The following is a 26525-nucleotide window of genomic DNA, read 5'->3' on the forward strand; positions in this document are numbered from 1 at the left end:
GATGAAGAATGAAAGAGAAACATAAACATAATTCATAGATCGCAAATGAAACGCCAATGACAAATAAGGTATCAAAGTAAGAAAATAAACATATCAAGCCCATCCCTCATCCAACATCTTACGCCACTCACTGGCCATGTCAATAGTGACATTGCTACCACCACACACAATGATAACAACCCGACTGCGCTCATTGAGACCAGGAACAAGCTGCTTAAGCTTCGAGTTAAGCTTGTTACCAGCAACCTCAGCCTCTCCCTCAAGATCAGTCTCAATATCCGTCGATGAGGACCGGTCATCACCGTATCCCTCATCACGATAAGAGACAGCCGTCTCATCTGAGCCGCGCTTCCGCTTCTTGATGCTCTGAGCACCGGCAGCGCCAGAGGCAGAAACTGCAGCGGCAGCATCGCCGATAGCAGCCTCAATGCAGACTCCACATGCAAGCTCGACGAGGAGTCGTTCGTCGTTGGCTAGGCGGAGGACACCACGGGCGGCATCTGCGTCTGAGAGAACGGTGCTGTGAACTTTAACACCTGGGGGTGGAGAGACGGCGTATTGGAAGGTCTTTTCTGAGACGCGGATGGCGCCGAGGGAGGTAGCTTGGGATGTGATCTTGGGGAGGGAGACGAGGGCGTTCTGAGCAACCGCCGTAGCCAGGGAATCGGTACCGGCCGTTTCGATGGCGAGGAAGTGGATGGGGTTTGCGGAGGCGGAGGTGTTTTGCTTCTGGCGACGGCGCTTTTCGATGCCCATGATCATACCATTGATGAGGCCGCCGCCGCCGACGCTGCATAGGATTGCGTCTAGGGGGATGGCGCGGTCACTGTAGGCTTTTGTGTCTTCTGGGGTTGTTGCTGGGGGAAGTTGGGTCTCGAGTTCGTCGATGATTGTGCCGTTTCCTTCCCAGATGGGCTGGTTGTCGAAGGGGTGCAGGGCAATCTTGACAATGCCTTCGTCCTCGCCGCTGTTGTTCTTCATGATGGTTTCCCGCATGTATTCTCCTGCTTCGGAGAAGGTCTCACCATGTCGGATGACGTCTGCTGCTCCTGCTGCTCGGATCTTGTCCAGCATCAGAGGCTTGGTGGCCATGGGGACTACCACTGTGCATGGGTAGCCCAGGCTGTTGGCTGCGCAGACGGCGGCCAGTCCGGCGTTTCCTCCGGACGAGGCGTAGAAGTGGACTTTGCGGCCCACGTTTGATGGGTTGCGGAGGTGGGAAAGGATCTGGTTGCCCATGGCACGGGACTTGAAAGAGCCACTGGGCTGGACATTCTCCAGCTTCAGGAAGATCCTACATCCAGCTGCCCGGGAAAGGCAGGCGGACTCGACCAGTGGTGTCTCGATCCATGGCGTTTTGAAGGTCTGCTGTTGACTGCAGGCGGCCAGGTCGATGCTCCCCATTTTGATGTGTTGAACAAATGGAAGAGAAAGGGGTGCGGTGTGGTCTTGCTCAGGGCAGACTGGAAAGATATGAACTATAAAGACAAATGTTTCCCAAAATAGAGGATGCCTCAATATGTTACACAAAGGATGTCCAAAATAGAAAGATAAAACTCTGATGAGAGAAAAGAGAATACCAAACACCAAACCCTAGTATACAAATATTCAAACATGTTTTGATATACACCTATCCGCAGGGTAGAGTTTCCCGGCGGAAAACAACTTTCCCGGGAGATAGGACTCGCCCGCCATGATGGAAGTTTCCCGACAAGGCCAATCACTGTGGATCAGACGTGACATATCGATTCGTTTTGGAGTCAAACCTAGCAACTCAGCTTAGGCCCAGTGGAGGACCCGGGAAACCACCTTGGACGCTGGCGCACATCGGCGGAGATGATGTAAATCCTTATTCAGACGGACTGTTCGGTCGCACCCCATTGGCCCCGAGTACATTATTCTTATCAAATCGAAAGTCAAGAGTTACTCCTCAGTGAGCAGTGGAGGGAACAGAATACCCTTCTTAATGCCCTCACCGTAATCTGCGTCCGAACCGTACGCCGTGGCCGCGAATGCCCGCTTCAAGGGGTCCGAGGTGTCTACACGGAGCAGTTCTAGAAGGTCATGAGACTTGCCGGGCATAAACGGTTGCAATAGAATGCCTGCGATTCGAAGCGATTCGGCCACGTTGTAGAGCACTCGTTGGGGGTTGGGGCTTTTCCACGGCTCCGCCGCATGGAAGTATTTGTTGGTCTGGAACAAGTTAATACTCCGATAGCGTGCGGGGATAGTCCCTCATACCTGCTCAATGATGATCATAGTTTCCTGTAACGCGGCTCGTGGGTTGAGCTTCTCCATATGTCCTGCTACCTTGGTAGGCGTCTGTTGCAGGAGCGTCTGGTGTTCCAGATCGTCAGGAGTTGCAGCTGGAAGCTTGCCCAATGCCGCGTCGATAATATGCGAGCGCAAATTGCCACGCGCACAGCCAATTGTGCGCTGCGCAAGGTTTCCGATACCACCCTGGAGTAATTTCTTGTAATCCCGAATGATGAAAGAGTTGTCGAAATCCGCATCATCCGCTAGACTGCCCCGATAAGCTAGGAAAAAGCGCATGCCATCAACTCCGAACCGTTCAATGGCGAAAAACGGGTTCACGACATTGCCAGTGGACTTGGACATCTTCTCGCGATTCATCGTCCAATGTCCGTGCACTAGTACGTTCCGAGGCAGGGGAAGATCAAGCGCCATAAGGAATGCAGGCCAATAGACGCAGTGGAATCTACCGGATGTTAGCTCTAGATAAGTCTGTCGGGCAAACTCGCAAACCTACCGAACGATATCTTTTCCAACTACGTGCAAATCTGCAGGCCATACAGACTTGTCTTCTTGGCCAGGCGGGAACGGATACCCGGCTTTGGTCAGATAGTTGACGAGCGCATCCAGCCACACGTAGATCGTCTGCGTATCGTCACCGGGAACTGGGATACCCCATGTCAAACGTTCCACGGGTCTAGAAATGGAGAGATCCTGCAATCCCGAGGAAACGGCGTTTACCACGGCAGGTGTGTATGTCGAAGGTGTGATGAATGGATCTTCTCTTTTGTACAACTCAAGCAGACGATCCTTGAAAGCCGATAGACGGAAGTGATAGTTGGTTTCTGAGGACCATTCTACTTCCTTGCCCGTCTCAATTGAAACCTAAGAAGGTGAGTATTTGCACCTGGACGGGTCAGGGGAGCGCCTACCATTCGCTTCCTCCCGGTTGTTGGATCTAGGGAGTTCTGCACTTGTGTTTGGGGATAGAACGTCTCATCGCTGACAGAATACCATCCTTCATGCTTGGAAGTATAGATGTATCCCCGATGTTGCAGCATTTCCTATTCTTGATCAGCATGCGCCATCTATCGAGATCGTAATCGCCTACCCAAAAATATTGAACAGCATCTCGATGTGCCGCGTCAGTGGTGCGGATAAAATGGTCGTTGTCGAGGTTCGCAGCCTTAGCCAGATCCTATAACATCATGTCAGAAATGTGCTGGATTATGAGTCAAGAGATCATACCTCGAAGGTTCGGCAGTTCATGTCGCAAAACGCCTGTGTATCCATGCCTGCTTGAGTGGCGGCTTGTTGAATCTAGTGGTGTCAACACAGTAATCCGGCCCCATGTACGAAATTGCAGTACCTTCATTCCATGCTCATCGGTTCCAGTCAATAGTTGAGCATCTTCATTCCCAAGTAAGACCTGCCACCGTTTCATAATATCCGCGATTACCATCGTATACAAGTGACCAACATGGGGAGCTAGAACGAGCATATAGCATTAGAAAATAAAGCTGGATATGTAAACTGCGTAACTCACCAGCGTTGACATAGAAGATCGGAGTCGTCACATAGTAAGGCTTGTTGGACCTTTGCGCAGTCGCAACTCCACGCCGGGGAGTTGCCCATCCATGCCTGCAGGGTGTGCAGGTCCACACGCGTCTCGAGCTTAATAGCCGAGGCGCTCTCAGTAACGAGCGGAGCGGCGTCCTTGTGGCAGCCATTGATGAGTGGTGAAGGAAAAGATGAGTGTTGCATGTTATTCCGGCGATCTCGGGTGGTCCAAGCTTCTCCGCAGTTGCGGCCTTTTTTTCTGTTCTTCTTTCGCGACGGCGCAAACATCCCACGCATTTGCTTTCACCACACTAAATACCTATTTTGGATCATTTGTCCCTTCATTTGTCACATATACACCCTATTTCACGAATCCGACAAACCTATCACGATGGCCCCAAGCGAAGATACGTTGACCAAGGTATCGACCGAAGGTAAACCAGATCTTTAGTTGCGACCTGTTCGATGCTGAGATATGAACTAACATTTTACCTGATTTTAGCCGCGACCGAGTTTGTCCAGTCCTTCTACCCAGCCATAAATTCAAATCGCGAATCCATCAGCTCCTACTACGCCCCGGCACCCTCACCAGTCCTGTTCAATGGCAACCCTGTCGCTGACGGCGCCGCCGTGCAAGAAATCTTTGTCCACCAAATGCCCGCCGCTGTGTATGAAGTGCAATCCTATGACTGTCAAATCATCAATCCCGCATACCCCACCACCACACCAGCCGGTCCAAAGCCTCAGTCGGAGATGGGTGTGAAAGACATGTCGATTCTCGTTCTCGTCAGTGGCTATGTGCGCTATGGAGAGGATCCAGATAAACCTCAGCGTGGATTTAGCGAGACCTTTGTTTTGGTGCCGAACCCATCCTCGGATAAGGCCCGGGGTCGCAAAGAGTGGCTCATTCAAAGCCAGAATTTCCGCCTTGTTGTATGAGCAACTGTATACGGTATCCATTTAATGAACAACAAGAACGAAAAGCCCTAAATCAACGGGGACAATGCGTCCGTCATGCTTTACGTCTACCACCGAAGCGAACAAAATCTGAGCGACACCACCATTTACAGACGAAATCTGAAGGATATGTCGTGAAAACCCCAAGATTTGACATGAAAACTCCAGGATGTGTTGTGAAAACCCCAGGAGATGACGTGAAAGGGATGAATCGAAATTGGATATTACAATCATATGCCATAAGTCCTTTCAGATCTCCGCCTTTATACAATCTATATGATGAACCCGAGGCACTCGCAAATCGGCAAAAGAGAGACGAAAAAGAGAGACCAAAGTGGGGCGAACACAATGCATGAAACGGTATACTCGCTTTGAGGCTTTCGTGTAGAGACTATCTGATACTTATTAGTAGCACTATATACATATGGCCCCTGTTGTACTATAACAGGTTCCGATGAATCTGAAGTGAGAAAGCCGATTGTGGAAAGCCCGAATGATAGTATAAAAGACAGCCTAGTCACTTTAACTAATGTGATCAGGATCTGATATACCTAGGTAGAAGTAAAAGTAAACTCATTCTCATAATCATGAAAATCAGGGTCCAGCCGCCGACTTGCGCGGTATGCGCAGATTTGCCTTGACTCTTTCCAGCAGCTCCTCGCGCGTGGCTTGCTCATTCGGTAGGAGTCCTCTCTGATGGGCAGGGTCAGCAAAATTCAAAATCAGTGTACCAGATCAACATACCGCACGCAGCCATCTTGTTATTTCATCAAGTGTCCAGTTCTCCGGATCTAGTCACTGTTAGCTACTGTTTGCTATCCATGTCAATTTGTGTATACCTCCGGTGGGATCAGCTTGCGCGGGGAGAACATCACCGCCCCAGATGGAAATGGCTGCCACTGCAGTTACCATTCCTGCAAAGCCTGTTTGATCAATTAGATTAGACCGAGTGACCTGCTTTAGGTTATTTACCAAGTAATAGATTCTATATAATATCAGCGGTCAAGTAATTTGAAGGATACATGTATAATTGTTGGTCGTACCTTAGAGTTCAATGCTCGATCCAAGGGGGTCGGCATCTTGAAGAATGATGTAATGAACTTTTGGTGCTCGCAAAGAGTTTATCAAGTGGATTTCAAACTCCCAAGTATCGGAAAATGAAATCAAGGATATTTAAGCTCTTGAAAGGACACGATGCAGCAGAAAGTATCCGGTAGCAGATGTAGATGGGGGTGCACCGCCACCCACGCCACCCGTTGCTGCCTATCGCGAACTGCTATACTGCACCTTCCACCATCAACTCCATGTACATAGAAGTAACCAAAATGGACTCCGAACTTGCTTCAGTTACCTACGCTTCTCCTCCCATCCTGTCCCTACGTTCTTTATATATACATCCTCAGTCTATCATTGAACCATGTCATCGGGACGGTCATGATCGACGAAATGGAAGCTGTGATTTTCCTGACCTCTGTCACCTTCATTGTCGCGGTGGGAAGTGCCATTATACAAGGGTATAGATGGACTCCAATGCAGCGCAATGGCAGAAATTGACATGTTACAGGGTCTCCTTTTGGAAACGCTACCGAGTCCGCCTGCAAGTCACAAGCAAACCGTTGACTCCAGCTCACTGCGTGGACATTGAGGGCTCAGACATTGAAGCGAACACGCCCATCCAAGGCTCGCGGCCACTGTATCACTCACGGTTGGGTAGTCAGACTCCACGGAGATGGCCGGGGTATACAGATCGACGATTTCAACCAGTCCACATTGGAAGAGCCATGTCTGACTATTCCTTCGCCCCATATCAAATCCCCGAGGTCCCAGACGCCGGGACAATCCATCATATGCCTCTCCACTCTTCGATGCTTCCAGCCACACCTACCCTTTCAGCCACTCCACTCGCCACCGCCATATCTGCACCTGAGGCACCATTACATGACTAAGCTAGGGCTTTCTCCGCACAAAACCCTAAAGTGATCCGCACAATTCACCGTGGAGTCTAGGTCGACAGTGAGCTTCCTCTTTTGTACCTTGCAACCATACACCAACCGTCATCATGCCTGCCGAAGTTTCCGATATCAAGCAGTTCATTGAGATCTGCCGCCGCAAGGATGCCTCCTGTACGTGATGGAGTTCTGGAGAGAGCCGGGGAAGCTGGTGAAGATCGATGCTGACTGTTCCATGTTTAGCTGCGCGCATCAAGAAGAACCGCAAGTCCCAGCAGACCAAGTTCAAGGTTCGCTGCCAGAAGAACCTCTACACCCTTGTCCTGAAGGACTCCGACAAGGCCGACAAGCTCAAGCAGAGCTTGCCCCTGGTACGTTACGATCGCATCATCCCGCCGCCTGAGCTGTGGAGGAATTCGGCTCCACATTTTTGAAGGATTGGTTTTGGGTCAGCATGGAACCTATGCTGACAGTTACTATATAGCCCTCAAGGTCGTCGACGTCTCCAAGGGCACCAAGAAGGCCAACTAAATTGGGTGACCATGGAATGAATGGAGGATCGGAGTGCGGCGCGATTGGTTGATGCATGCAAGACCAACTGTTGGAAGGATACATGGCATGGACGTGGTCCTTCTGCGAGCCGACACGGGGGTCACTTGTGGCGTGGAGCATGATTTTCGCGCCGGGGGTTTCTTTGCGTCTTTCAAAACCGGCTGCAGTTCTTCACCGGCTAGACGACTCGCATTTTCTGGGCGCACTCGAGGAATGCTTTTGTCGGAGCTTCCAGTCCCTACACATCAATGAAAAAAACAGTTGAAATATCATTACCGGGTTTCTCGTTATCAGTCGAGACTTCCTAATCCATTATTCTAATTTTGGAAGACTTCCAACTCTGGATGTTTGCGCAACGCAACAAGTAGATGGTAGTTTGACACAATATCTATCTTTGCACTAGTAAGGAAAACAACAATTCTCTCGTCAGATTCGCAAACGCTACTACTGGCAATGCTCTTCTACCGCTTCGATCTTTTCCGGCTGGCACTGATTGCAGTCCTATGCTTCGTTCAATCTGATCTCGGAGAATTCCCATGTCTATCCGTCAGAAATGTCTTGTATGTTTCAATCGTCCTTGACCACCTTGAAGGTCCTTTGTCGACTGTACTTTAGTGTCAACACAAGGCCATTGTTCGAAGACAAAGAACTCCATCCCTTCCTTGTCATCTTTATTCCTGCAGAAAAACAGCCCTTTTGACAGGTCTCACCTCCGCTATAGAAGGACCATGCAGACCTGCTTTCAAAAATCTCCATCATTATCCCCGCACAAACCCATCTACTCTTCTGACTACCTAATAACCAATTGCACTTCACGACAGAGACATTGACAATATGGATTCCGGGAAAAGCCTCAGCCACCTCGGGGATCTCGGCAGACTTCCAAACGAGCTACTCTGGCAGATCCTGGACCATGTGGTCATGGATACTCCTAGACTCACTCATGCAGGTATGTGTGGATTGTATTCGCTGATGAAGACAAACCAGGCTAACGGTAAACTTATCCAGGACGGTTACATGACTGACGAAAGGAAGCGGCACGTACTCGTGGAGACCAACTCCCTGAGGTGCTATGCTGATCTCGACGACGCCACAGATGCTCTCGGACAGTCTGAACCTGAGTATGTAGGGGGTGAACCAGGCGAGGAACCCGACCTTTTTACTGGCATCATCAAAGACGACTGTCTTGAATGCTTCAGCGGGATCCTTGGATGTCTTCCGGAGTTTCCGATGATGTGCCACAATGAGAAGGGTTGGTCGTTCTTTGCCGCGGCTATTGAGGCCAGAGCGACTAAGATCCTTCGGCAGTTTGTGACATCTGAATTCCCTGCTCACGCTAGAGAGTTCCTCTTTTGTAAACCCCACCCTGGGTCCCGTTGGACTCTGTCTAATCTCGGATTGGCTGCTGCTTTCAAGGACGCTGGCACTTTTACTGCTCTCTTTCAGTACTTGCAGAACACCATGGACCCCACTACTTTCAAGATGACCATTGAGTCGAAATTGACCGACAATGTGAAGGGAGCCATTCTTCAGTTTATGACCCCTGCTCTTCAGAACATGTTGGACCAGGGTGGTATTGTGATAGAACTGCACCAGGGCTTTTACCACGGTTAGAAGGCTACTATGATGCTCTTGGGTTTTTGGTCCTTTTATTAGAATAGATAGATCCCCTTAGGATCGCTAGATAGATTTCTTTGGATTTGATAGATATCTGTAAGAAACAATACAACAAATGGTTTGTTATGACAGTCCAGTCCATTTCAAATGTAGCGTTGAGTTTATTATTAGGCCTTGTAGTAAGTATCAAATCTCGCGTATATAACTTCAGGCTTCATTGCTATCCGTGATCAAGATAGGCTGCCCTGAGACACTTGACCAAGGAATGCAGTTATGAGTCTGCAATGGCTCTGTCTTTGAGCTCTTTGTTTCCTGTCACGCCCTTGGATCTTTTTTTTTCCGTTTCTGATATCGAAGAACTATATTAGAGGTTATTCTAGACCTCCATAATGTGTACTCAGTCACATCCAAATACCTCTTCAATATTTCATAATGCGTTCTTTCTATCCTTTGTTTCTTTTCGCGTCTTTAATCCTTTATTCTCATTGTGTTCATTGTTCACTTTCCAGAGGTCGGTAAACACTATCTATGTGCCTCGGTCAGAATTATATAAACGCCTACATCCGCGGAATAAACCATCACCAACTCATCTTTACTCTTATTGCCTTTTGGAACAACACCCGGTCACATATCGTACCAAATCATTAACACCAAAAATGGCTCCACCAGCAAAGGCCCTTGGCAATATTGGCGAACTCCCCCTAGAGCTTGTGGACATGATTCTTCGGAATGTTGAAGACAAATCTGGTAGGTTAACCCACAAACAACTGCATGATCTGAATGCCCTGCGAAGGACTAACCACGCCACTAACACATTCGTTCAGGACTGGATCATCCGTGAGGTAAAGAAGATCAAAAAATACCCCAGCCATACAGCGGCACTCGAAGCTCTGAGCAATGCTCAACAAAAGGCGATTGAGCCTCCAGGAAGCCAGGTATGTCTCAACTGATGCGTTAACCGAGGCCATTATGGAAAACTGTACAGCCTGTGTCGACGGAATTTGCACCATTCTGGAGGTCCCCAGCGGCCTAATCTATGCAATAAGCATGGCTGGTCGCTTCTTTCTCTGTCCTTGCACTGTGCCGAGACATCTCGCTGTTTGCTAGATTCTAGTCTTATCGAGGCTATTGAGGATCTTTAGTTAACTAACAATCACAAAAGAATAAAAAACCACCCATCGAACGAGTAGTTCGCATATACTGCTTTTTCAAAGTAGTTAATCAATAATATCACTATTTTTCTTTGAAACTATTCCGTATTTCCACATACTCTTATAAACGTAGATCATTACTATTCCAGCCACGGGCTTGTAGACTCCTCTACTTCTGACATCTACCCTCCTCCTTATTACTTGGCATCTTGCCTTGGCATAAGGTCTTACCCTAGGACTTCAGTAGTGTGACAAAAGGTTATATAATGTTTCGTATTGCTATCGGCCCGCTAACCCCGGATCGTCACGTATACTGCCACTCTTGGCTGCAGAGTCAGCCTTGTAGGCTATCTCCTGTACTTCGGTAAAATTAGAATTCCAATATAGGTGACGGTCAAACTTCCGTCTCTCGTAGCGATCGGCCTGCGATATATAGCCTGAAATAAACCGAACTCTTTGGTGATACCTAATCGTTGATAGATGGAAATATAACAGGGGTTATAAAGATGTACATAATGCCCTGAACTAGTAGACAGTCCCTGCACGAAAGTGCCTCGAAGCGAGTATACCGTTTCATATATTGTCTTCGCCCTACTTTGGCCTCTCTTTTCTCACCTTTTTTCACCCATATAAAGACGGGAGTGTGAAAGGGCTTATGGCCTATGACTATATGTCGATACTTTTATGTGTAGGGACTTTCCCTCCAAGACTTTGGCCAGAGTGTGCTCCTAGGCAAATGAAGTGGCGTAAACCCGTGATCCTTTTACTATACGTTAATCCAGCTAGATCAAATACAGGGACCCCAGAAAACGGTCCAATTGGTAAGGTCAAGACTTCTTCTATCTTGAAATAACTTATTTCCCACCAACTAGAGACAGTTGCTTTCACTGTATACCGCAACTCAGCGTAGGCTGTCTTGTTTTGAGGCTATTCCTATACTAAAGCGGAGCTACTTTAGAAAAGGGATGCTCGGATCAATCCATTCAACAAGACGGGAAAGCGCCAAAGGTATAAATAGCACCAAGATCAACTTCGATAGATGCTACTGAGATAAAACATCGACTTTGATCTTCATCAAGCAAGCCTGGACAAAAATGGCGCTCTCAAAGCTATCTGTTATTTTAACACTCTTGGCATCGGCCTCCCTCGTGGCAAGCCATGGATATATCTCCAGCATTCTTGCCAACGGCCAAAAGTATGCCCACCTTCATGTCCTACATCTCCTCTCTATATGAAAATCTAACTCTACTCCCAGCTACACCGGCTATATAGTCGATAAATATCCTTACATGACCTTCCCTCCACACAGCGTCGGCTGGACTACCAAGGCGACAGATTTGGGCTTCGAAGCCCCAACAGAATACCAGGACCCAAACATAATCTGCCACCGAAGCGGTGTAAACGCCGCCATCAGCGCACCAGTAACCGCAGGCTCAGACATCGAACTCCAATGGACGACCTGGCCAGATTCGCACCATGGGCCTGTGATCACCTACCTGGCAGCATGTACGAACAATGATTGCAGCACGGTCGACAAGACCACACTGAAATTCTTCAAGATTGCCGAGAGGGGTCTTGTGGATAATTCCGCTGTGCCGGGCACTTGGGCTACCGATGAGCTTATTGCGGCTGGGAATCGGTGGACTGTGACTATTCCTTCGACTATTGCTTCTGGTAACTATGTTATGCGGCATGAGATTATTGCGCTCCATTCGGCGGGGCAGTTGGATGGGGCGCAGAATTATCCGCAGTGTATCAATCTGCAGGTTACTGGTGGAGGCAGTGATGTGCCTGCTGGTACACTTGGTGAGGCGCTGTATACCGAGACCGATCCCGGGATTTTGATTAGTATTTATCAAACGCTGAGTGCGTATGTTATTCCTGGTCCGGCTTTGTACTCTGCTTGAGCGGATACAGAGTACGAGGGGACGATGTTAGGTATCTGTCGTTACAGGCTGTCATTGTGAATTTATAGTTCTATTAGTATATCCGAAAGCTAGTTACATACCCAACACTATCCAAAAACCCACCTACTCAGTACGTACGCTCATAAGACAAAGCAACAAATCCTCTAACACCAGCCTTCCTAAGAGTAGCATCAATACTACCAAGGCTCAAATCGCTCCTCCTCAGTTCCACCTCATTAAAAAAGTTCGGCTCAGACGACTTCACAAAATCCAAGCCCTCAAACAACGCCAAACTTCGTACATTATCCTTCCCAATCTTAACACTCAAATAATCAAACTCCAACGTCGAAGCCGTCGCAGTCTCCGTCTCATTCGCCTCAACCTCAACCCCAGTCCTCAATTTCCTTACAGTCTCAACATCAACCCCACCCCCACCAACAAACTCTTCCAAAATAGCCCCCTGATACTGAACAATATACCGCATAAACATAAGTAACGCGGCGCGCCCAAACCCACGGCGCCGGTTGTTCTTTTCGGCGATCATGAGCTCGATCTCTCCCAGTATTTTTGGCGGCGAGTCGCCCTGTTCGCCATCATCAATGCGTAGGAAGAGGTTTATGTCGCCCACCATGTTTGGTGGGCCATCACTTTCTCGTTGGAGTTGGTGTTGGCTGGGCTCTTCCTCTGTTGGTCGGCAGACGATAAAGGTTAGTTTATCTGCGTCTGTTCGCCAGCTGAGTTGCATGTTGTATTCTTCTTCTAGGGTTAGGGGCTCTGAGGCTGTTGCTTCTTGGATTTCCTACAGCTTGGTTAGTATGTTTGACATTTTGGTTGGTTTGTAGAGTTACTTACTGGGTCTTTCATCCATTCGTGGTACTGCGGTACGTGCCATGATGAGTACGGGACTAGCAGGGCTTTTGAAGATGAGAGGGCTATTTAGGATTGGATGTAATTAGTATATGGGTCTTAAGCTGTATTCTGCGTGGGTATAAAAATGGATATAGGTGGAGGAAACTGTACCGATGTTGGCATTGAGGAGCATTTTGCGGATGTTTGGATGGTGTCTCTAGCGTCATCCGACTGACAGAACTCTACCCTTGATGTATGCTTCACCCTAGAGACTTGATCTGATGTCTATCTGGCTCGACGGGATATATGAGATCGGAAGTTGGTGGGATTGATTCTTTCCAATGTGGGGCTTGGCGGAACCAACGAGCTGCGGCCCAGGTTGATCTATATAATTTCGTGAATATGAATATTACGAACACTGGGATGAAGAGCAAATTGTGGAAAAATGTAATAAATGCTACATGAGGTATTTGATTGGTATTTCTATCAATTCACTTTTGTTCTTCGTGTCCCTTGAAAACCCCGAACTTGATCACCTCGACCTCCAATGTCTCAGTGTCAACTAGTATCAACTCGCCCGTCTCGCTGAATTTGGGAATAGCAAGCAGTCGCACACGGGAGCCATTAGAATTATCATTGGCATCCATCATATCAGTGTCACCGTCTAAACGGAGCGGGACGTCGCCTTGAATCGTGGCAGTCCTGAATTGTGGCTGATTACCAGCGAAGAAAATGTGCGGGCAGGTTTGCAGAACGAATGGATCATCCGTCTGGAATGGATATGACCCTGAAGAGATTATCAGTAATAGGCTGGTGCAATTAAGGTGTCTAAACATACAGATTGTGTCAGGCGCAGTCGGAACGCCGCATCGCCAGCGAAGCATGGCTTCCATGACTCGGACCCGGGACTCAGAATCATCTGTCTCACCTTCGAGGCTGATCTCAGTGCTCTCGAAGTTGAGGTATCGGAGTACATCGTCAACGTTCTGCCCACTACACCCCCACACTCGCCATCCCTCAACATCTCCCTCCCAGGGGTTGGTGACGCTGTCAAACCAGCCTGCTTCAGGCTTGTCCTCACCACGGGGTGGAGGCGCAGAGTACGCCCTAGCCTGGGGGAACATAGCGCGATGGATTCCCTGCTGAGGGAGAGAGAAATTGGCAGGATCCTTATCACCCGGCATGAGTGTCACCGGAATGCTAGGCAAGATCTCCGCTAGGAAGTTATCTAGCTGTGTGATAGGTGACGCGTTGTATGCGGAGGCGTCATAACCGTACTTTTTTGGCATGGCCTTTTTTGCAATAGCTGCCTTGTCAGACCCAGCTGATGCGGCTTCAGTAGTCACGCTGGCTCCAAGTGAATTGCCGGCAATAATCAAGCGCGTTATTTTTGAGGAACTTGTCGAGGGACTGTTTTCGTCGTGACCCGAGAAACCGGTGTAGCCCAGAAGGTAATCCGTCAATAGCTCTAAGGTAAGTGTGTCGCTCGATGTTCCTGTGATGCCCAATCCACTGATGAATGCGATCTTGCCGCTTTGCTTTTCGGTGCCTGGCCCGCTTTGTGAGGTGCCCTCCCATCGCTGAGGCTGCGGTGCCAGGTCGGGCAGCTTGATATCAATGACTTCAAAGTCTCCATTGGCATTCTCGGTACCCAAAACGGCAATAATGGCACCTGTCGCCAGCTGTGTCGTCCGTAGGAAGTTTCCAGTAAGTCTTAGCCGACCCGACTCATCCTCCAACATAATCTGGGTCAAAGAGGGATCGAGAGGGTCGGTGTAGGTGCGGCGGGGAGGGGGCGCAGAGGTGAAGTTCTATGATTGTTAGTTAGGATGCCCTACGTAGCAGGATCAATATTGAGAGCAAGTACTGACCTCTTTCGTAAGATCGTCCAGAATGTTCGGCTTCATTGGCAAATCCATGTACACTGTACCGGCCACCCAGCAGAGCTCGCCCTGTCGCACATCGAGCACTCGATCGACGCGTCGAACCTTCTCTCCGGCAATCTAGATATTCCAACAGCAGTCAGAAACGTCCATCCACTGTATCAAGCTTTTGGAGAATCGAAAGTTCTCACAATAAGTCCATCCCAAGCGTCCGTCGCAACTTGTTCCACACTGGGCTTCAACTTGGCCAGTCGTAAAAAGTACATGTCGCCATATTGCTGCTTGTAGTGCCGTCCTTGGCCGGCGGGAAGATGAAAGGTGTGAAGAGGATTGTAATAAGAGGGTGCGCGGTAGACTGGTTCTTGTTCCTGTTCCTCCTTGCTATTCGGAGTGCATTCAAAGGTTAGCACGAGCTTGAAGTCGAGGGGAATCGGTAGTTTAGATAAATATGAGCAGGGCGCAATTACCTCGGAGGACACAGGAAGCCGTAATCGTTGTCCGATTTCATCTTTGCAAGATGTGCGGAGTTGGTAGAGGAAGGTTGACGCGTGGGCGCGTCAATTAGCGCGTTCAATTACATTCCCGCTTTGGGGCGAACTGGCCAGCTGAGACAAATTGGACTGCAGTTGGTTTTATAGGTTGGTTTAGATCTCGCATGGTGTTGATTTCTTATATTTTGTAATTAATAATAGAATCAATTCAATACATAGCGTCCATTATATTCATTCGAGGAACTTTTGAAGACATGGCCTACATTTTTGGATATAATGAGCCTCCAAAAGTGTAGACCATAAAGAATAGCAACTAAGTACCTCTCAAAGCCTGAAAGAACTGTATAAATCAAATGTGCCGTTCATAAAGCACACTTTGTAGATCGCCTATGCAGCCTCGGTCCGCCTCAAACAGCTTCAAACTATCCGAGGAATGTTGATTTCCCCTCTTTGAATATGCCAACTGCATATGTCTATAACCTGCAGGGTACCTACTACAAATGCTTCATACCATTGAATAAATCTCTATAAACTACAAGTATCCAACTCCAGTACTCCAATCCTCAAATCTTGTACATCCAAATCATACACTTTACAACACCCAAAATGTCACTCCAAACCCCCCTCTGCACTCTTCTCAATATCCAACACCCAGTCCTCCTAGCAGGAATGGCCCGCGCCTCAGGTGCACCCCTAGCAGCAGCAGTCTCCAACGCGGGCGGTTTAGGAACAGTGGGCGGACTAGGCTACACCCCAGACCAGCTTAGCGAAATGCTAACAGAGCTGAAATCCCTGCTGCGAGACCCATCCCTACCCTTCGGCGTAGATCTTGCTCTACCACAAGTTGGCGGGTCAGCGCGCGCCACAAACCACGACTACACGCACGGCCAGCTGGACGAGTTAGTCGAGGTTGCCATCTCGCACGGGGCGAAACTATTCGTCTCGGCTGTTGGTGTCCCGCCTGAGAAGACGATTAAGCGGCTGCATGATGCAGGCATTTTGATTATGAATATGGTGGGCGCGCCGAAGCATGCAGAGAAGGCGCTTAAGTTGGGTGTTGATATTGTTTGTGCGCAGGGTGGGGAGGGGGTGGGCATACCGGTGATGTGCCGTTCTCGGTGCTTGTGCCTGCTGTTGTTGATGTTGCCAAGCGGTATAAGAGTCCGCTGACTGGGCAGCCGGCGTTGGTTGTTGCTGCCGGAGGTGTCAATGATGGGCGCAGTTTGGCGGCGTCGTTGATGTTGGGGGCTGCTGGTGTTTGGGTTGGGACGCGGTTTGTTGCGTCTGAGGAGAGTGGTGCTAGTCAGTTGCACAAGGAGGCTGTTGTTGGGGCTAGGTATGGTGAGACGAAGAGGACTTTGGTTGTTAGTGGGCGGCCTTTGCGCATGCTGCCTAATGATTATATTAAGGAGTGGGAGGGAAGGCCTGGGGATATTGCTAAGTTGACTGCTAAGGGGGTTGTGCCTATGATGGATGATTTGGAGAATGAGAAGGATATTGATATGCCGTTCCTCATGGGTGATGTGTCGGCCAGTGTGACGGCGATCAAGCCAGCTGGGGTTATTGTCAAGGAGATGGTGGAGCAGGCAGTTGATATGCTGAAGATTGGTGGCTCGTTCATTACTACAGGTCCTGCGAGCAAGCTGTAAGGAGAAACGGTTTGGCATATTCGTTCATTGTGGATAATACTTGTACAAAAAACATGAACATCAAGAAGAAATGCGGGACCAACATTGAAGATGTGTCTATGGATCGAGGGCTGAAGATCGTAGTAGCCGAAAACAGACATACTGTCTATTCTTTGCTGCCCACAGCAGATCAAGGGTAGCCACGTATCTTTGCATGTCACCGAGGCAAACTCATTCGCCGAGACAAAAGAACAAAGGATGAAGACCTTCAAGGGCAACCAAGTGGGTTCATAGATGAACCACTACAATGAATATTCAACAAGTTTAGTGACAGCCGTTAACCACCGCATTTCCGTTTGCTCGGGCCTCCAGCAGGTTGGGTGGCGGGGTTGGGCCAAAGACGGGCTTCTCCGGAGGTTGGTCAACTCGGGGAGGCGGCTCGAGGTCATCCTCATCGCTCATGTCCTCTTCGTCATCTTCGTAATCATCATCGTACTCGCTTTCGGTCCCTTCATCATCACCCTCCAAGTGATCGTCGCCTTCGGCAAGAGCAAGGCCCTCGCCTCGGCCCTGGGCTTGCATGCGTCGACATAGGGCTTCCAAGTGGTGGCACTTGCGTCGCCATCTTTCCAGCTCTTCATGGTTCCGAGTTCTTTCCTCTGCCATCTCGAGAATATTGCGATTGGTCTGCTCGTGCTTGCGGTTGAGGGTATGGTTCTCCTTCTCCAGGCGCTTCGTCTTCTTGGACATTTCTTCCATTTCTTTGCGGAACGTAAGGAAAAGGTCGTTGCTGTTGTTCAAAGTATCCTCGACCTATAGTGCGTTAGTAGATAGACAAAATATATATAACGGCGCAGTCCGTACCTGCTTGAACTTCTCCACATAGATGTTGAGCTGACTGCGCAACTCGGCTTCGGTGTGGGAGAAAGTTGAGACCTGCGAGGTCAGAGCCCGACAGCGGTTGTTCTCGACTTCACTGATACGGCGCTGGTCTTCAAACTTGGAAGCAAGACTTTGAATCTCGGAGTCCTTGCTACGCAGGAGACCCCTGTAATGCAAGTCGCGGGTGTCAAACTGCTCACTAATGGTCTTGAGCTTAGCGCGGAGACTGAAATATTCGTTAGTATATTCCAATTGCAAAATAGGATATTGAAACCGTACGCTTCATCCAAATCAACATCCACCTTCTCACTACGAGGGTTTCCTTTGGCAGCCATGACATCTTGAATATCATAGAGAAGCGAATCGAGCCGTTCGTTGACAATCAAACGAGCTCTCTTCTCATTATCTTCCAACTTCTTATTTTCATCCTGGCGACAGGTTCAGCTTACAGCCCGGAGTGTAGCGCGTTCGTCGCCTGGCGCGGCTTGACGGACTCACCTTGATTTTCTTGTTTTCCTTTGTAAGCTCGCGACACAACTTTTCCAGTTTGTCCTTCATAGTCACGGATTTGCTGAGATCGGATTTGCCCTTGTCCTGGTCCTTCTGCAACTGATCCGCTCGCTTCTTGCTCTTGGAATAATCGCGGTCCAACTTCTTCATGTCCGCCAACAGTTCGGTGTACTTCTTGTGGACAGTTTCTAGGCGGCTCATCGGCGATTCAATAGTGCTCAGCAGCGAATTGAGATCTCGGGTGGCTTTCTTGACCTCGCGCTCTGTATATCAAAAACCAATGTTAGTGACCCTGAACTCCGCACGAACTAACCCCGCAGTCCAGCGGCATCACGCAAACCAGGGGAATGTCATGAAACCACAGAATACAAAGGGAGTCACGCACCAATTTCCGCCTCTTGATCCTTCTCGCCGGCCGCATCTTGCTCCAGCTGTGAGATTTTGGCGGCCAGAAGTTTGGACGTCTCATTGGGGTCGGCCGCCTTCTTCCCCTTGTTCTTCTTTGCCATCGTGGTGGACGACATGTTCGGTTGTCTGCGGAAATCGTAGGTTCACGTATTGGGCAGGCGGGTTCACCGATGGTTCCGGAGCGTGCGCAGGCTTGGACGCCGGAGGAAGCAGGAAGAGAGTCAACAGACACGTAGAATCCCAGAGTCGTGTTCTCCGCAAAGGTTACAGGGCTCTGGGATATTGACGACGTCGCGGGAGTTGAGTCTTGAGTAGGAGTGACCGCAGACCGGAGATCGAGGGGTATTAGTCATCTATACCTCGAACACCGGGGGTTAGTCCTCAAGACACAATATCTAGAGAAATCAGTATAATCCTGGTGGTTTTTGTTAATTGAACGTCCGTCTCGAAGTTCCCTCCAGTCAACGTCAAGGTTCTCTCTGTCCAGTCACGGGTGATGAGTAAGCTCTTTATTTCCATCGAGGCTCGGCTTCTTACTTAATCTTTGACATCTTCCTCAGATTTAGTTCTGCTTCCCTTTGATCTTTACTGCGTCAAGTCCTTCGTTTTATGCTTTGCAATTTGATCTGATATTGAAATGCTCATTTAAGATCGTCACAAACTACACACACCATGTTGCGCTCATCAATGCGCCTCGGCACGGCGCGAGTGCCTGCCCTCCGCCAGCCTCTCAGTGCTCGTGCACTAAAAGGCAATACGATCCTTCCCCGGAATACCTGGGCAAGAGCTGCCTCAACAGTAACCGACTTGGAGAGTTATCCCCAGGTTGGTGAGAAGCTCCACGGGTTCACGATTCAAGAGAAGAAGCATGTGCCGGAGCTTCATCTGACTGCGGTTTGGTTGAAGCATGACAAGACAGATGCGGACTATATGCATGTGGCTCGGGATGATAAGAACAATGTGTTTGGAATTGGATTCAAAACCAACCCTCCGGATGCCACGGGTGTGCCGCATATTTTGGAGCACACTACCCTATGTGGAAGTGAAAAGTGAGTGACATGGACGTGAACGCATGGAAGAGTTGGCTGATCTCGTGTTTCCAGATTCCCTATCCGAGATCCCTTTTTCAAGATGCTTCCTCGTTCGCTTTCCAACTTTATGAATGCCTTCACAGCCTCCGATCACACCACCTATCCCTTTGCTACAACCAACCAGCAGGACTTCCAGAACCTACTATCTGTCTACCTCGATGCAACTTTACACCCTCTTCTCAAGGAGTCGGACTTCCGCCAAGAAGGTTGGCGCCTGGGTCCCGAGGATCCCCGTGCCTCGGAGTCTGAGAAAAAGGCTCAATTGGAGGATATTGTTTTCAAGGGTGTTGTCTACAACGAGATGAAGGGCCAGATCTCGGACGCAAACTACCTCTACTACATTCGATTCAAGGAGAGCATCTTCCCTTCGCTGAACAACTCCGGTGGAGATCCAGAGCACATCACAGATCTCACCCACAAACAGTTGACCGATTTCTCGAAGCGCAACTACCATCCCAGCAACTCCAAGATTCTCACTTACGGTGACATGCCTCTGGCAGATCACTTGAAGCAGGTTGGCGCCGTGCTGGATGGTTTCCAGAGGGGACAGGCCGATACTGATGTCAAGAAGCCTTTGGATCTCAGTCAAGGACCCAAGAGTGTGACTGTTCCCGGACCTATCGATACATTCGCCAGCGAAGACAAACAACACAAGACCTCCACTTCTTGGTACATGGGTGATACTACTGATATTGTGGAAACTTTCTCCGTCGGCATTGTTTCCTCGCTTCTTCTTGATGGTTATGGCTCGCCTATGTATCGGGCTCTTATTGAGAGCGGACTTGGCTCTTCCTTTACGCCAAACACTGGCCTCGACTCGTCTGGCAGAACCCCCATCTTCTCGGTTGGCCTCAACGGCGTGAGTGAAGCGGAAGCCCCCACGGTCAAGGATGTGGTCCAGAAGGTCTTTCAAGAGTCTGTTTCGGCTGGCTTCAGCGAGGAGAAGGTCCGTGGATTCCTTCATCAATTGGAACTTTCCCTCCGCCACAAGACTGCAAACTTTGGCATTGGCGTGATGGAGAAGACCATCTCGACGTGGCTTAACGGCTCGAACCCGATGAAAGAACTTGCTTGGAATGATGTCATTGAGGAGTTCAAGACCAGATATGCGCAGCCTGGTTACCTCGAGTCATTGGTGCAAAAGTATCTTATCAACGACCAGTGCATGACCTTTACTATGGTTGGCACACCCACTTTTAACAAAGAGTTGGACGAGAAGGAGGTTGTCCGAAAGGACAAGAAACTCGCTCAGCTCATTGAGCAGCATGGATCTGTTGAAAACGCCGTCGCTCACCTTGGAGCAGAGGAGTTGGAACTTCTCAAGATCCAGGAAGACGCCCACAACGCCGATTTGAGCTGTCTGCCATCCGTGAGAGTTAAGGATATTTCACGTGAGAAGGAGCGCAAGCCTATCCGCGAGTCCAAGGTCGATGGCGCTGACGTTGTTTGGCGTGAAGCCCCCACCAATGGCCTGACCTACTTCCAAGCCTTGAACGACTTCGTCGATCTCCCCGACGATCTTCGTTTGCTCATGCCCCTTTTCAACGACTGTGTTATGCGCCTGGGAACTGCTAACCGTTCTATGGAACAATGGGAGGACTCGATCAAACTCAAGACCGGTGGTATCTCGACTTCCTCCTTCCTTGTGTCTTCGCCAACCCATCTGGATCAGTTCAAGGAGGGTATGCAATTCTCCGGCTTCGCTCTGGACCAAAACATCCCCGAGATGCTGGAAATGCTTTCTGTTCTGGTTACTGAGACTGACTTCATGAGCCCTGCTGCACCGGCCATGATCCAGGAGCTTTTGCGAATGACCACCAACGGAGCCCTAGATTCCATTGCCGGAACTGGTCATCGTTTTGCAGTCAATGCTGCGGCAGCCAACCTCTCTCCTACCTTCTGGGTTCAGGAGCAACAATCTGGTCTTGAGCAGCTACAAGCCACTGCCGATCTCCTCCGGGATGCCGAGTCCTCTCCCGAGCGTCTGCAGGAGTTGATTGAGAAGCTTCGCCTGATCCAGTCTTTCGCCATCTCTTCGTCCAACCTCCGCGTTCGCATGGTATGTGAAAAAGAGAGTGCCAGCCGCAACGAGTCTGTCTTGCAGAAGTGGATCTCTGGACTTCCCCAATCCCGCTCCCCAGCCTCCGCCCCGGGAAGCTCGACCTTCCGTCCAGTCAACAAGGCCTTCTATGACATGCCCTACAAGGTATACTACTCCGGCCAAACTAGCCAGACTGTGCCATTCGTCGACCCCTCCAGCGCCCCCCTCAGTGTCATGTCACAGCTTCTCACCCACAACTACCTTCACCCTGAGATTCGTGAGAAGGGGGTGCTTATGGTGCCGGTGCTAGCAATGGACCCCTCAAGGGCATCTTCACCTTCATGAGTTACCGTGACCCGAACCCCCTGAACACTTTGAAGGTCTTCAAGAACAGCGGTGTCTTCGCCAGAGACCGCGCCTGGTCCGAACGTGAGATTGAAGAGGCCAAGCTTGGTATCTTCCAAGGACTTGATGCCCCTGTCAGTGTCGACGACGAAGGAAGCCGCTACTTCATGAGCGGTGTCACCCACGAAATGGATCAGCGTTGGAGAGAACAGGTCTTGGATGTCACCGCCAAGGATGTTAACGATGCGGCCGATCAATTCCTGGTGAATGGATCTCGCCAAACGACTTGTGTCCTTGGTGAGAAGAAGGACTGGGCTGATGCTGAATGGGAGGTTCGCAAGCTCTCCATGGATGGACAGAATGGCACCCCTGCCTCCGCGTGAGCGATGGCTTCTGTCACGTCCTGTTCAGCAGCCTCTTCTTACTTCTTACCCTACGAAGTTTAATACTAACACCACTTCGGCACCGTTAGCACAATTGTAACATCACTCCATCTTCCCGTGTACTTTTATGTTTGCCCCTGAACGCCTCACCTTGTACATATGTTTCTATATCCGATCTGTATAGATTTTCTCTTCTCTTTCTTTTGTTTCTTTCATCTCCCCTCCACGCAATCTCACTGCGCTGATGATCTATACGTGCTTCGGCACAGAGCTAATCACATCTCCAACCAGCCACCACCTTTGGTTGCGAGATGTCGCATCCTTTCCCTTGTGGAATATGCAAGCGCCAGAACAAAAAGAATGTGAGCCCTTGTGGCACACTTCGCATCTCCGTTTTCGGAACCGCCCTGGACCTATAAGTCTACACAGGACGGACTAAAATCGGGAGAACATTTGTAGATTATTGCTATAGACCTGTAGAAATATAAATCACGTTTTGCATGAACAATGCTACAGTGGCAATTGCGGAGCCCCAAAGCGGAGAAACTCTAATCTCACCCCCTCACGTGGCTCTGATAAGCTTGATGTAACAACATCCTTTCCTCTTCTTCCTGCAATTGACCTATTTGTACTTCTTTTTTGTGTCTAGAGAGTCATGTAGAATTATCCTGACTCAAAATGAAGAAATCCAGGACCACGGTCACGGTGGGCCCTAAGCCGACCAAGGCCTGTATAAACTGCCGAAGACTCAAGGTACTGTATAGACGAACATCATTTCAACCAAACATATCGAATCAAACAAAGCTGACAGTGCAATAGATGAAATGCGAAGTCTCTGGGCCCCCTCCATGTCGTCGATGCCGACAGAATCAAACAGCGTGTGTATTCAAGCCGCGGGCCAATGTAAGAACTTAATCCTTGAAAGGTCGAGTCCAAACTCATGGTATTCAGGCATCCGCTATACATAGCTTGATTGAGTTACAACAAGATCCAAGTCTTGCAATTTTACCAGGCATTGCAGACCATCAGTCAATTCTGAACCGGTTATCTAGAATCGAGGCTGCACTGGGTATTACCGAGGAGGCAGATGACGAGGCTATTTCATCTTGTGAAGCAAGCCCTGAAGAGGATGTGAATCGGGCCCCACTCCAGGGAGTCTGGAAAGCGGTTGCACACCTACGAGTCATTACTCGTCCCACTGCAGATGAAATTGCCTGGTCCCGACCCATTGTCAAGCAACTTTGGAGCTCGTATGTATCTTCTTTTTCCACTCGATGTACAAAATTGAATGGTTAACAGAACGACAGATTCTTAAATAACCTGCCCCTTCTCCACTTCCTCAAAGACCACGGTGCCTTTGCGTCCCCAACACCTCTCCTGCTAGCCTCTGTGCTTTACATCTCTGCCCTGCACCACCCATCTTCGGATTTGGCATCATTAGAGACGGGCTATCTTGCTGCTACTTCTAGCGCCATTGCGGAGCTGGTTACTCTATCTTTCCCACAAGTCTCACTACAGGCAGTATTACAAAAAGATCATGAACAGGATCTTTCTCCGCAATCAGAAACACAGATAGCATTCCACAATATCCTCGGCTTGATCATGGCTAGTCTGAGCTCTGAGGCTTATATTGATGCCACTGGTATGTGGATCTCGATGGCATATCGCATTTGGCTTGATCATTGTCCCGCAGAAATGAATGCTACGACGGATGATTGGCGTGGCTTGTTCTCTGGTCTTCAGGTAGGAATACTTCCAATATACAAAGATCTACCTGTTACTCGGCTGACTTGGATCTGCATGTAGGTTATTGACATTGAACACGCATCAATGCAAATGTCTTACCCATTGCTCCCCCGACATGCCCCCGCACCCGGAATCCAACGCCTAGATAGCCACCAAGGCAATGCATTCCAGGGCCTCGCGGAAATGATGCATTATGGCTTAAGCCACTTCGTGGGCAGAGGATTACCGACCATATGGGCCTCTATCAATGCTGATGAAAATGATATTGTTACTGCCGTTCGAACCCCGTTTACTGAGAATGACTCTCAAGTCATTCGCCTTTGGGCACGGAAACTAGATGATTGGCTGGTGCGATATAATGGCTCGTCTCGTGAGTATCTATTGCATTAGATCCACGCAGGGCTTTGCTCCCGGCTGACATATGCTAGAACCCACTCCATCTGACAGACAGGGCATTCTTATCTTACTGCAATATCATCTGCATAAGCTATACGTTTTGTCAATCTATCACCCGGCTCGTGGGTTCGATCTCAGCGCAGCGAATATAAGTTCTGTGGAGAGATATGAACTGCTTGTGTCAGCTCGGGCAGTGTTAAGACTTAGACAGGATGATGCAAGTATATGGTCCAACTGGGATCTGATTGTGAGTCAACCCGAAACCTGGCTGTTGTACAGTTTCTAACGAAACAGATGATTACCTGGGCAGCCATACTCCTCCTTCGAGGCGTTGAAGACGGCATGACCCACCAGGATGGTAGGTTTAATTCCAAGAAAAGGCAAAGAATGAAGTTTAATCGGACTCCAGACCTCTACTTAATCCAATCCCACCTTCGAAGCCTCGAACGAACAAAACAATCCGCGGCAAGTATCCACACAGTCCTATTTCGCCGCCTCGAGTCCAGCATGCAAGCCATGCACACACCACCAGATACCAGCGAAGCATTAGCATTCCCAGGACCAAGTGCAGATGAGTCATGGACCATCTTTGATCAGGAGATTATGTCGCTCGCAAATCCATCGTGGTTGTTCGACGAACCTCCTCAGTTGCCACAGATGCAGAGAACCTCTGTTCAGTATGACTCTACTCCAGCTATGTTGGAGAATTCTGCGCATCAATTTACGTCACAAGGTCAGTGGGACTGCGCTGAACAAGTTGCCGGGGGCTTTTCATCAACCTTGAATCGGATTTTCGGTAATGACGGAAGTGGAGAAAATGGTAATTCGTTAATGTAAACGGCGGACCTGTGAATTTCCTTTTCGAGTTGTTTAGCGGCTTAATACGCCACGACAGCGGTGATGACACACGTGAGATATCTTCAATTCCTCACCGAACGAAAAGAGTACGACGAATTGTAGCGCCCTGTGCAGCCAGACTTCATAAATCTATACATAAATTAGCTAACGAGGTAGAATTCCTCGATGTGCCCACGGGTTAGACTCCTTTAATAACCTTACGTGATATTGAAACTATTCCTATCAGAGGCTTTTTGACGCGATAGATACTTTTTTTTAAAGGACGTCTATTTAATTATAGTTGAGGAACAATTAGAGCACCCGTGCGTACGGGAAGGTGAGATTCTATTAGATTCTAGGAAATAAGTTGGCAGCCAATCTACTTATCTCGAGCTTGGACTACTAATAGGCTAACGCGATGTCTATCTTAGGATAATTAGCTTTTAATTGAATTAAAAGAGGGTCGTGGCTTGCTATAGAAGTAAATCGTAAAGTTTTGCCCTAAGAGGTCGGACCGTTCTCTTTAGGTACGGTATTGTACACACCTTAAAAGGCTAATTATGCTAGAAGCTCCGGGCAAATTACTAACGGAAGAATAGAAATTGTGAATAAAGCCAAAGCTAGGGATAGTCCAGCGCCACTTCCCAGCTTGATACAGTAGGGCGAGATCCGATCTGACAGCTTTATCTCCGAGGATCATATTAAGAATAGAGACCCGCTCCCTTTTTTCATGTTTGGACTGCACGTATGGAGTACCTAGCATACACGTGTATTTTACTACCAATAGCTAGGTACGTAGCTACTTGATTTCCTCTGCCACCTCTTGGTTTTCCCTTTCCGTTTTAGTGCTCGGTCTTTGCCGATTTTGCGCACCACCTGAAGCTTCGATTTTTCCTGAAAGTGAATGACAAAATCCATTATGCTATTGGGAATAGTCACAAAATATCAACATTTCTATAGAAAATAAGTGGTAAAAGGAATCTAGAAATAGAAGGCAAACGGTGAAGTAAAAGAACCCAAAGCAGACAACATAGAAACACCCTTAGCTATGAACACAAATACGGGCCGCATAACCAGCTTCCCGACGCA

General features: G+C 49.0%; 15 protein-coding genes across 15 annotated transcripts; 9 read left to right on the forward strand and 6 right to left on the reverse strand.

The window, feature by feature from the left end:
* Window positions 1–93: 93 nt before the first annotated feature.
* On the reverse strand, window positions 94–1404 carry N7446_002979 (putative L-serine dehydratase; the record flags this gene model as incomplete). The annotated part of the gene is made up of 1 exon (XM_058511728.1): window positions 94–1404. One exon carries the CDS (start codon window positions 1402–1404, stop codon window positions 94–96), a length of 1311 nt encoding a protein of 436 aa, XP_058377264.1.
* Window positions 1405–1923: 519 nt separating this feature from the next.
* Window positions 1924–3715, reverse strand: N7446_002980 (methionine--tRNA ligase MSM1; the record flags this gene model as incomplete). Its single annotated transcript, XM_058511729.1, has 7 exons — window positions 1924–2193; window positions 2242–2719; window positions 2771–3138; window positions 3186–3317; window positions 3365–3451; window positions 3502–3573; window positions 3623–3715. The coding sequence occupies 7 exons, from the start codon at window positions 3713–3715 to the stop codon at window positions 1924–1926; spliced, it is 1500 nt and encodes a 499-aa protein (XP_058377265.1).
* Window positions 3716–3985: 270 nt separating this feature from the next.
* On the forward strand, window positions 3986–4752 carry N7446_002981 (putative nuclear transport factor 2 domain protein; the record flags this gene model as incomplete). Its single annotated transcript, XM_058511730.1, has 2 exons — window positions 3986–4247; window positions 4316–4752. 2 exons carry the CDS (start codon window positions 3986–3988, stop codon window positions 4750–4752), a joined length of 699 nt encoding a protein of 232 aa, XP_058377266.1.
* A 612-nt stretch (window positions 4753–5364) lies between these two features.
* On the reverse strand, window positions 5365–5849 carry N7446_002982 (Ish1 domain-containing protein; the record flags this gene model as incomplete). Its single annotated transcript, XM_058511731.1, has 5 exons — window positions 5365–5463; window positions 5515–5561; window positions 5610–5693; window positions 5743–5755; window positions 5814–5849. The coding sequence occupies 5 exons, from the start codon at window positions 5847–5849 to the stop codon at window positions 5365–5367; spliced, it is 279 nt and encodes a 92-aa protein (XP_058377267.1).
* Window positions 5850–6216: 367 nt separating this feature from the next.
* N7446_002983 (uncharacterized protein) lies at window positions 6217–6716 on the forward strand (the record flags this gene model as incomplete). Its single annotated transcript, XM_058511732.1, has 2 exons — window positions 6217–6284; window positions 6335–6716. 2 exons carry the CDS (start codon window positions 6217–6219, stop codon window positions 6714–6716), a joined length of 450 nt encoding a protein of 149 aa, XP_058377268.1.
* Window positions 6717–6829: 113 nt separating this feature from the next.
* On the forward strand, window positions 6830–7250 carry N7446_002984 (60S ribosomal protein eL38; the record flags this gene model as incomplete). Its single annotated transcript, XM_058511733.1, has 3 exons — window positions 6830–6893; window positions 6963–7090; window positions 7212–7250. 3 exons carry the CDS (start codon window positions 6830–6832, stop codon window positions 7248–7250), a joined length of 231 nt encoding a protein of 76 aa, XP_058377269.1.
* Window positions 7251–8105: 855 nt separating this feature from the next.
* On the forward strand, window positions 8106–8885 carry N7446_002985 (uncharacterized protein; the record flags this gene model as incomplete). Its single annotated transcript, XM_058511734.1, has 1 exon — window positions 8106–8885. One exon carries the CDS (start codon window positions 8106–8108, stop codon window positions 8883–8885), a length of 780 nt encoding a protein of 259 aa, XP_058377270.1.
* Window positions 8886–9544: 659 nt separating this feature from the next.
* N7446_002986 (uncharacterized protein) lies at window positions 9545–9921 on the forward strand (the record flags this gene model as incomplete). The annotated part of the gene is made up of 2 exons (XM_058511735.1): window positions 9545–9823; window positions 9874–9921. 2 exons carry the CDS (start codon window positions 9545–9547, stop codon window positions 9919–9921), a joined length of 327 nt encoding a protein of 108 aa, XP_058377271.1.
* Window positions 9922–11133: 1212 nt separating this feature from the next.
* N7446_002987 (AA9 family lytic polysaccharide monooxygenase) lies at window positions 11134–11946 on the forward strand (the record flags this gene model as incomplete). The annotated part of the gene is made up of 2 exons (XM_058511736.1): window positions 11134–11234; window positions 11295–11946. The coding sequence occupies 2 exons, from the start codon at window positions 11134–11136 to the stop codon at window positions 11944–11946; spliced, it is 753 nt and encodes a 250-aa protein (XP_058377272.1).
* A 127-nt stretch (window positions 11947–12073) lies between these two features.
* Window positions 12074–12988, reverse strand: N7446_002988 (uncharacterized protein; the record flags this gene model as incomplete). Its single annotated transcript, XM_058511737.1, has 3 exons — window positions 12074–12745; window positions 12799–12878; window positions 12967–12988. The coding sequence occupies 3 exons, from the start codon at window positions 12986–12988 to the stop codon at window positions 12074–12076; spliced, it is 774 nt and encodes a 257-aa protein (XP_058377273.1).
* A 298-nt stretch (window positions 12989–13286) lies between these two features.
* On the reverse strand, window positions 13287–15186 carry N7446_002989 (DNA-directed DNA polymerase delta subunit POL31; the record flags this gene model as incomplete). Its single annotated transcript, XM_058511738.1, has 5 exons — window positions 13287–13582; window positions 13634–14606; window positions 14667–14798; window positions 14870–15059; window positions 15146–15186. 5 exons carry the CDS (start codon window positions 15184–15186, stop codon window positions 13287–13289), a joined length of 1632 nt encoding a protein of 543 aa, XP_058377274.1.
* Window positions 15187–15775: 589 nt separating this feature from the next.
* N7446_002990 (NAD(P)H-dependent flavin oxidoreductase) lies at window positions 15776–16818 on the forward strand (the record flags this gene model as incomplete). Its single annotated transcript, XM_058511739.1, has 2 exons — window positions 15776–16258; window positions 16348–16818. The coding sequence occupies 2 exons, from the start codon at window positions 15776–15778 to the stop codon at window positions 16816–16818; spliced, it is 954 nt and encodes a 317-aa protein (XP_058377275.1).
* Window positions 16819–17121: 303 nt separating this feature from the next.
* Window positions 17122–18713, reverse strand: N7446_002991 (taxilin; the record flags this gene model as incomplete). The annotated part of the gene is made up of 5 exons (XM_058511740.1): window positions 17122–17610; window positions 17662–17905; window positions 17959–18107; window positions 18178–18452; window positions 18575–18713. The coding sequence occupies 5 exons, from the start codon at window positions 18711–18713 to the stop codon at window positions 17122–17124; spliced, it is 1296 nt and encodes a 431-aa protein (XP_058377276.1).
* A 556-nt stretch (window positions 18714–19269) lies between these two features.
* On the forward strand, window positions 19270–22457 carry cym1 (pitrilysin family metalloprotease cym1; the record flags this gene model as incomplete). Its single annotated transcript, XM_058511741.1, has 3 exons — window positions 19270–19646; window positions 19701–21958; window positions 22015–22457. The coding sequence occupies 3 exons, from the start codon at window positions 19270–19272 to the stop codon at window positions 22455–22457; spliced, it is 3078 nt and encodes a 1025-aa protein (XP_058377277.1).
* A 678-nt stretch (window positions 22458–23135) lies between these two features.
* Window positions 23136–25436, forward strand: N7446_002993 (uncharacterized protein; the record flags this gene model as incomplete). Its single annotated transcript, XM_058511742.1, has 8 exons — window positions 23136–23210; window positions 23277–23360; window positions 23409–23707; window positions 23765–24200; window positions 24264–24573; window positions 24632–24846; window positions 24894–24957; window positions 25009–25436. 8 exons carry the CDS (start codon window positions 23136–23138, stop codon window positions 25434–25436), a joined length of 1911 nt encoding a protein of 636 aa, XP_058377278.1.
* Between the last annotated feature and the right edge of the window lie 1089 nt (window positions 25437–26525).

This window comes from Penicillium canescens, assembly GCF_028828765.1.
Source record: "Penicillium canescens strain IBT 15451 chromosome Unknown utg000002l_segment0_segment0, whole genome shotgun sequence".
Taxonomy (NCBI): Eukaryota; Fungi; Ascomycota; class Eurotiomycetes; order Eurotiales; family Aspergillaceae; genus Penicillium; species Penicillium canescens.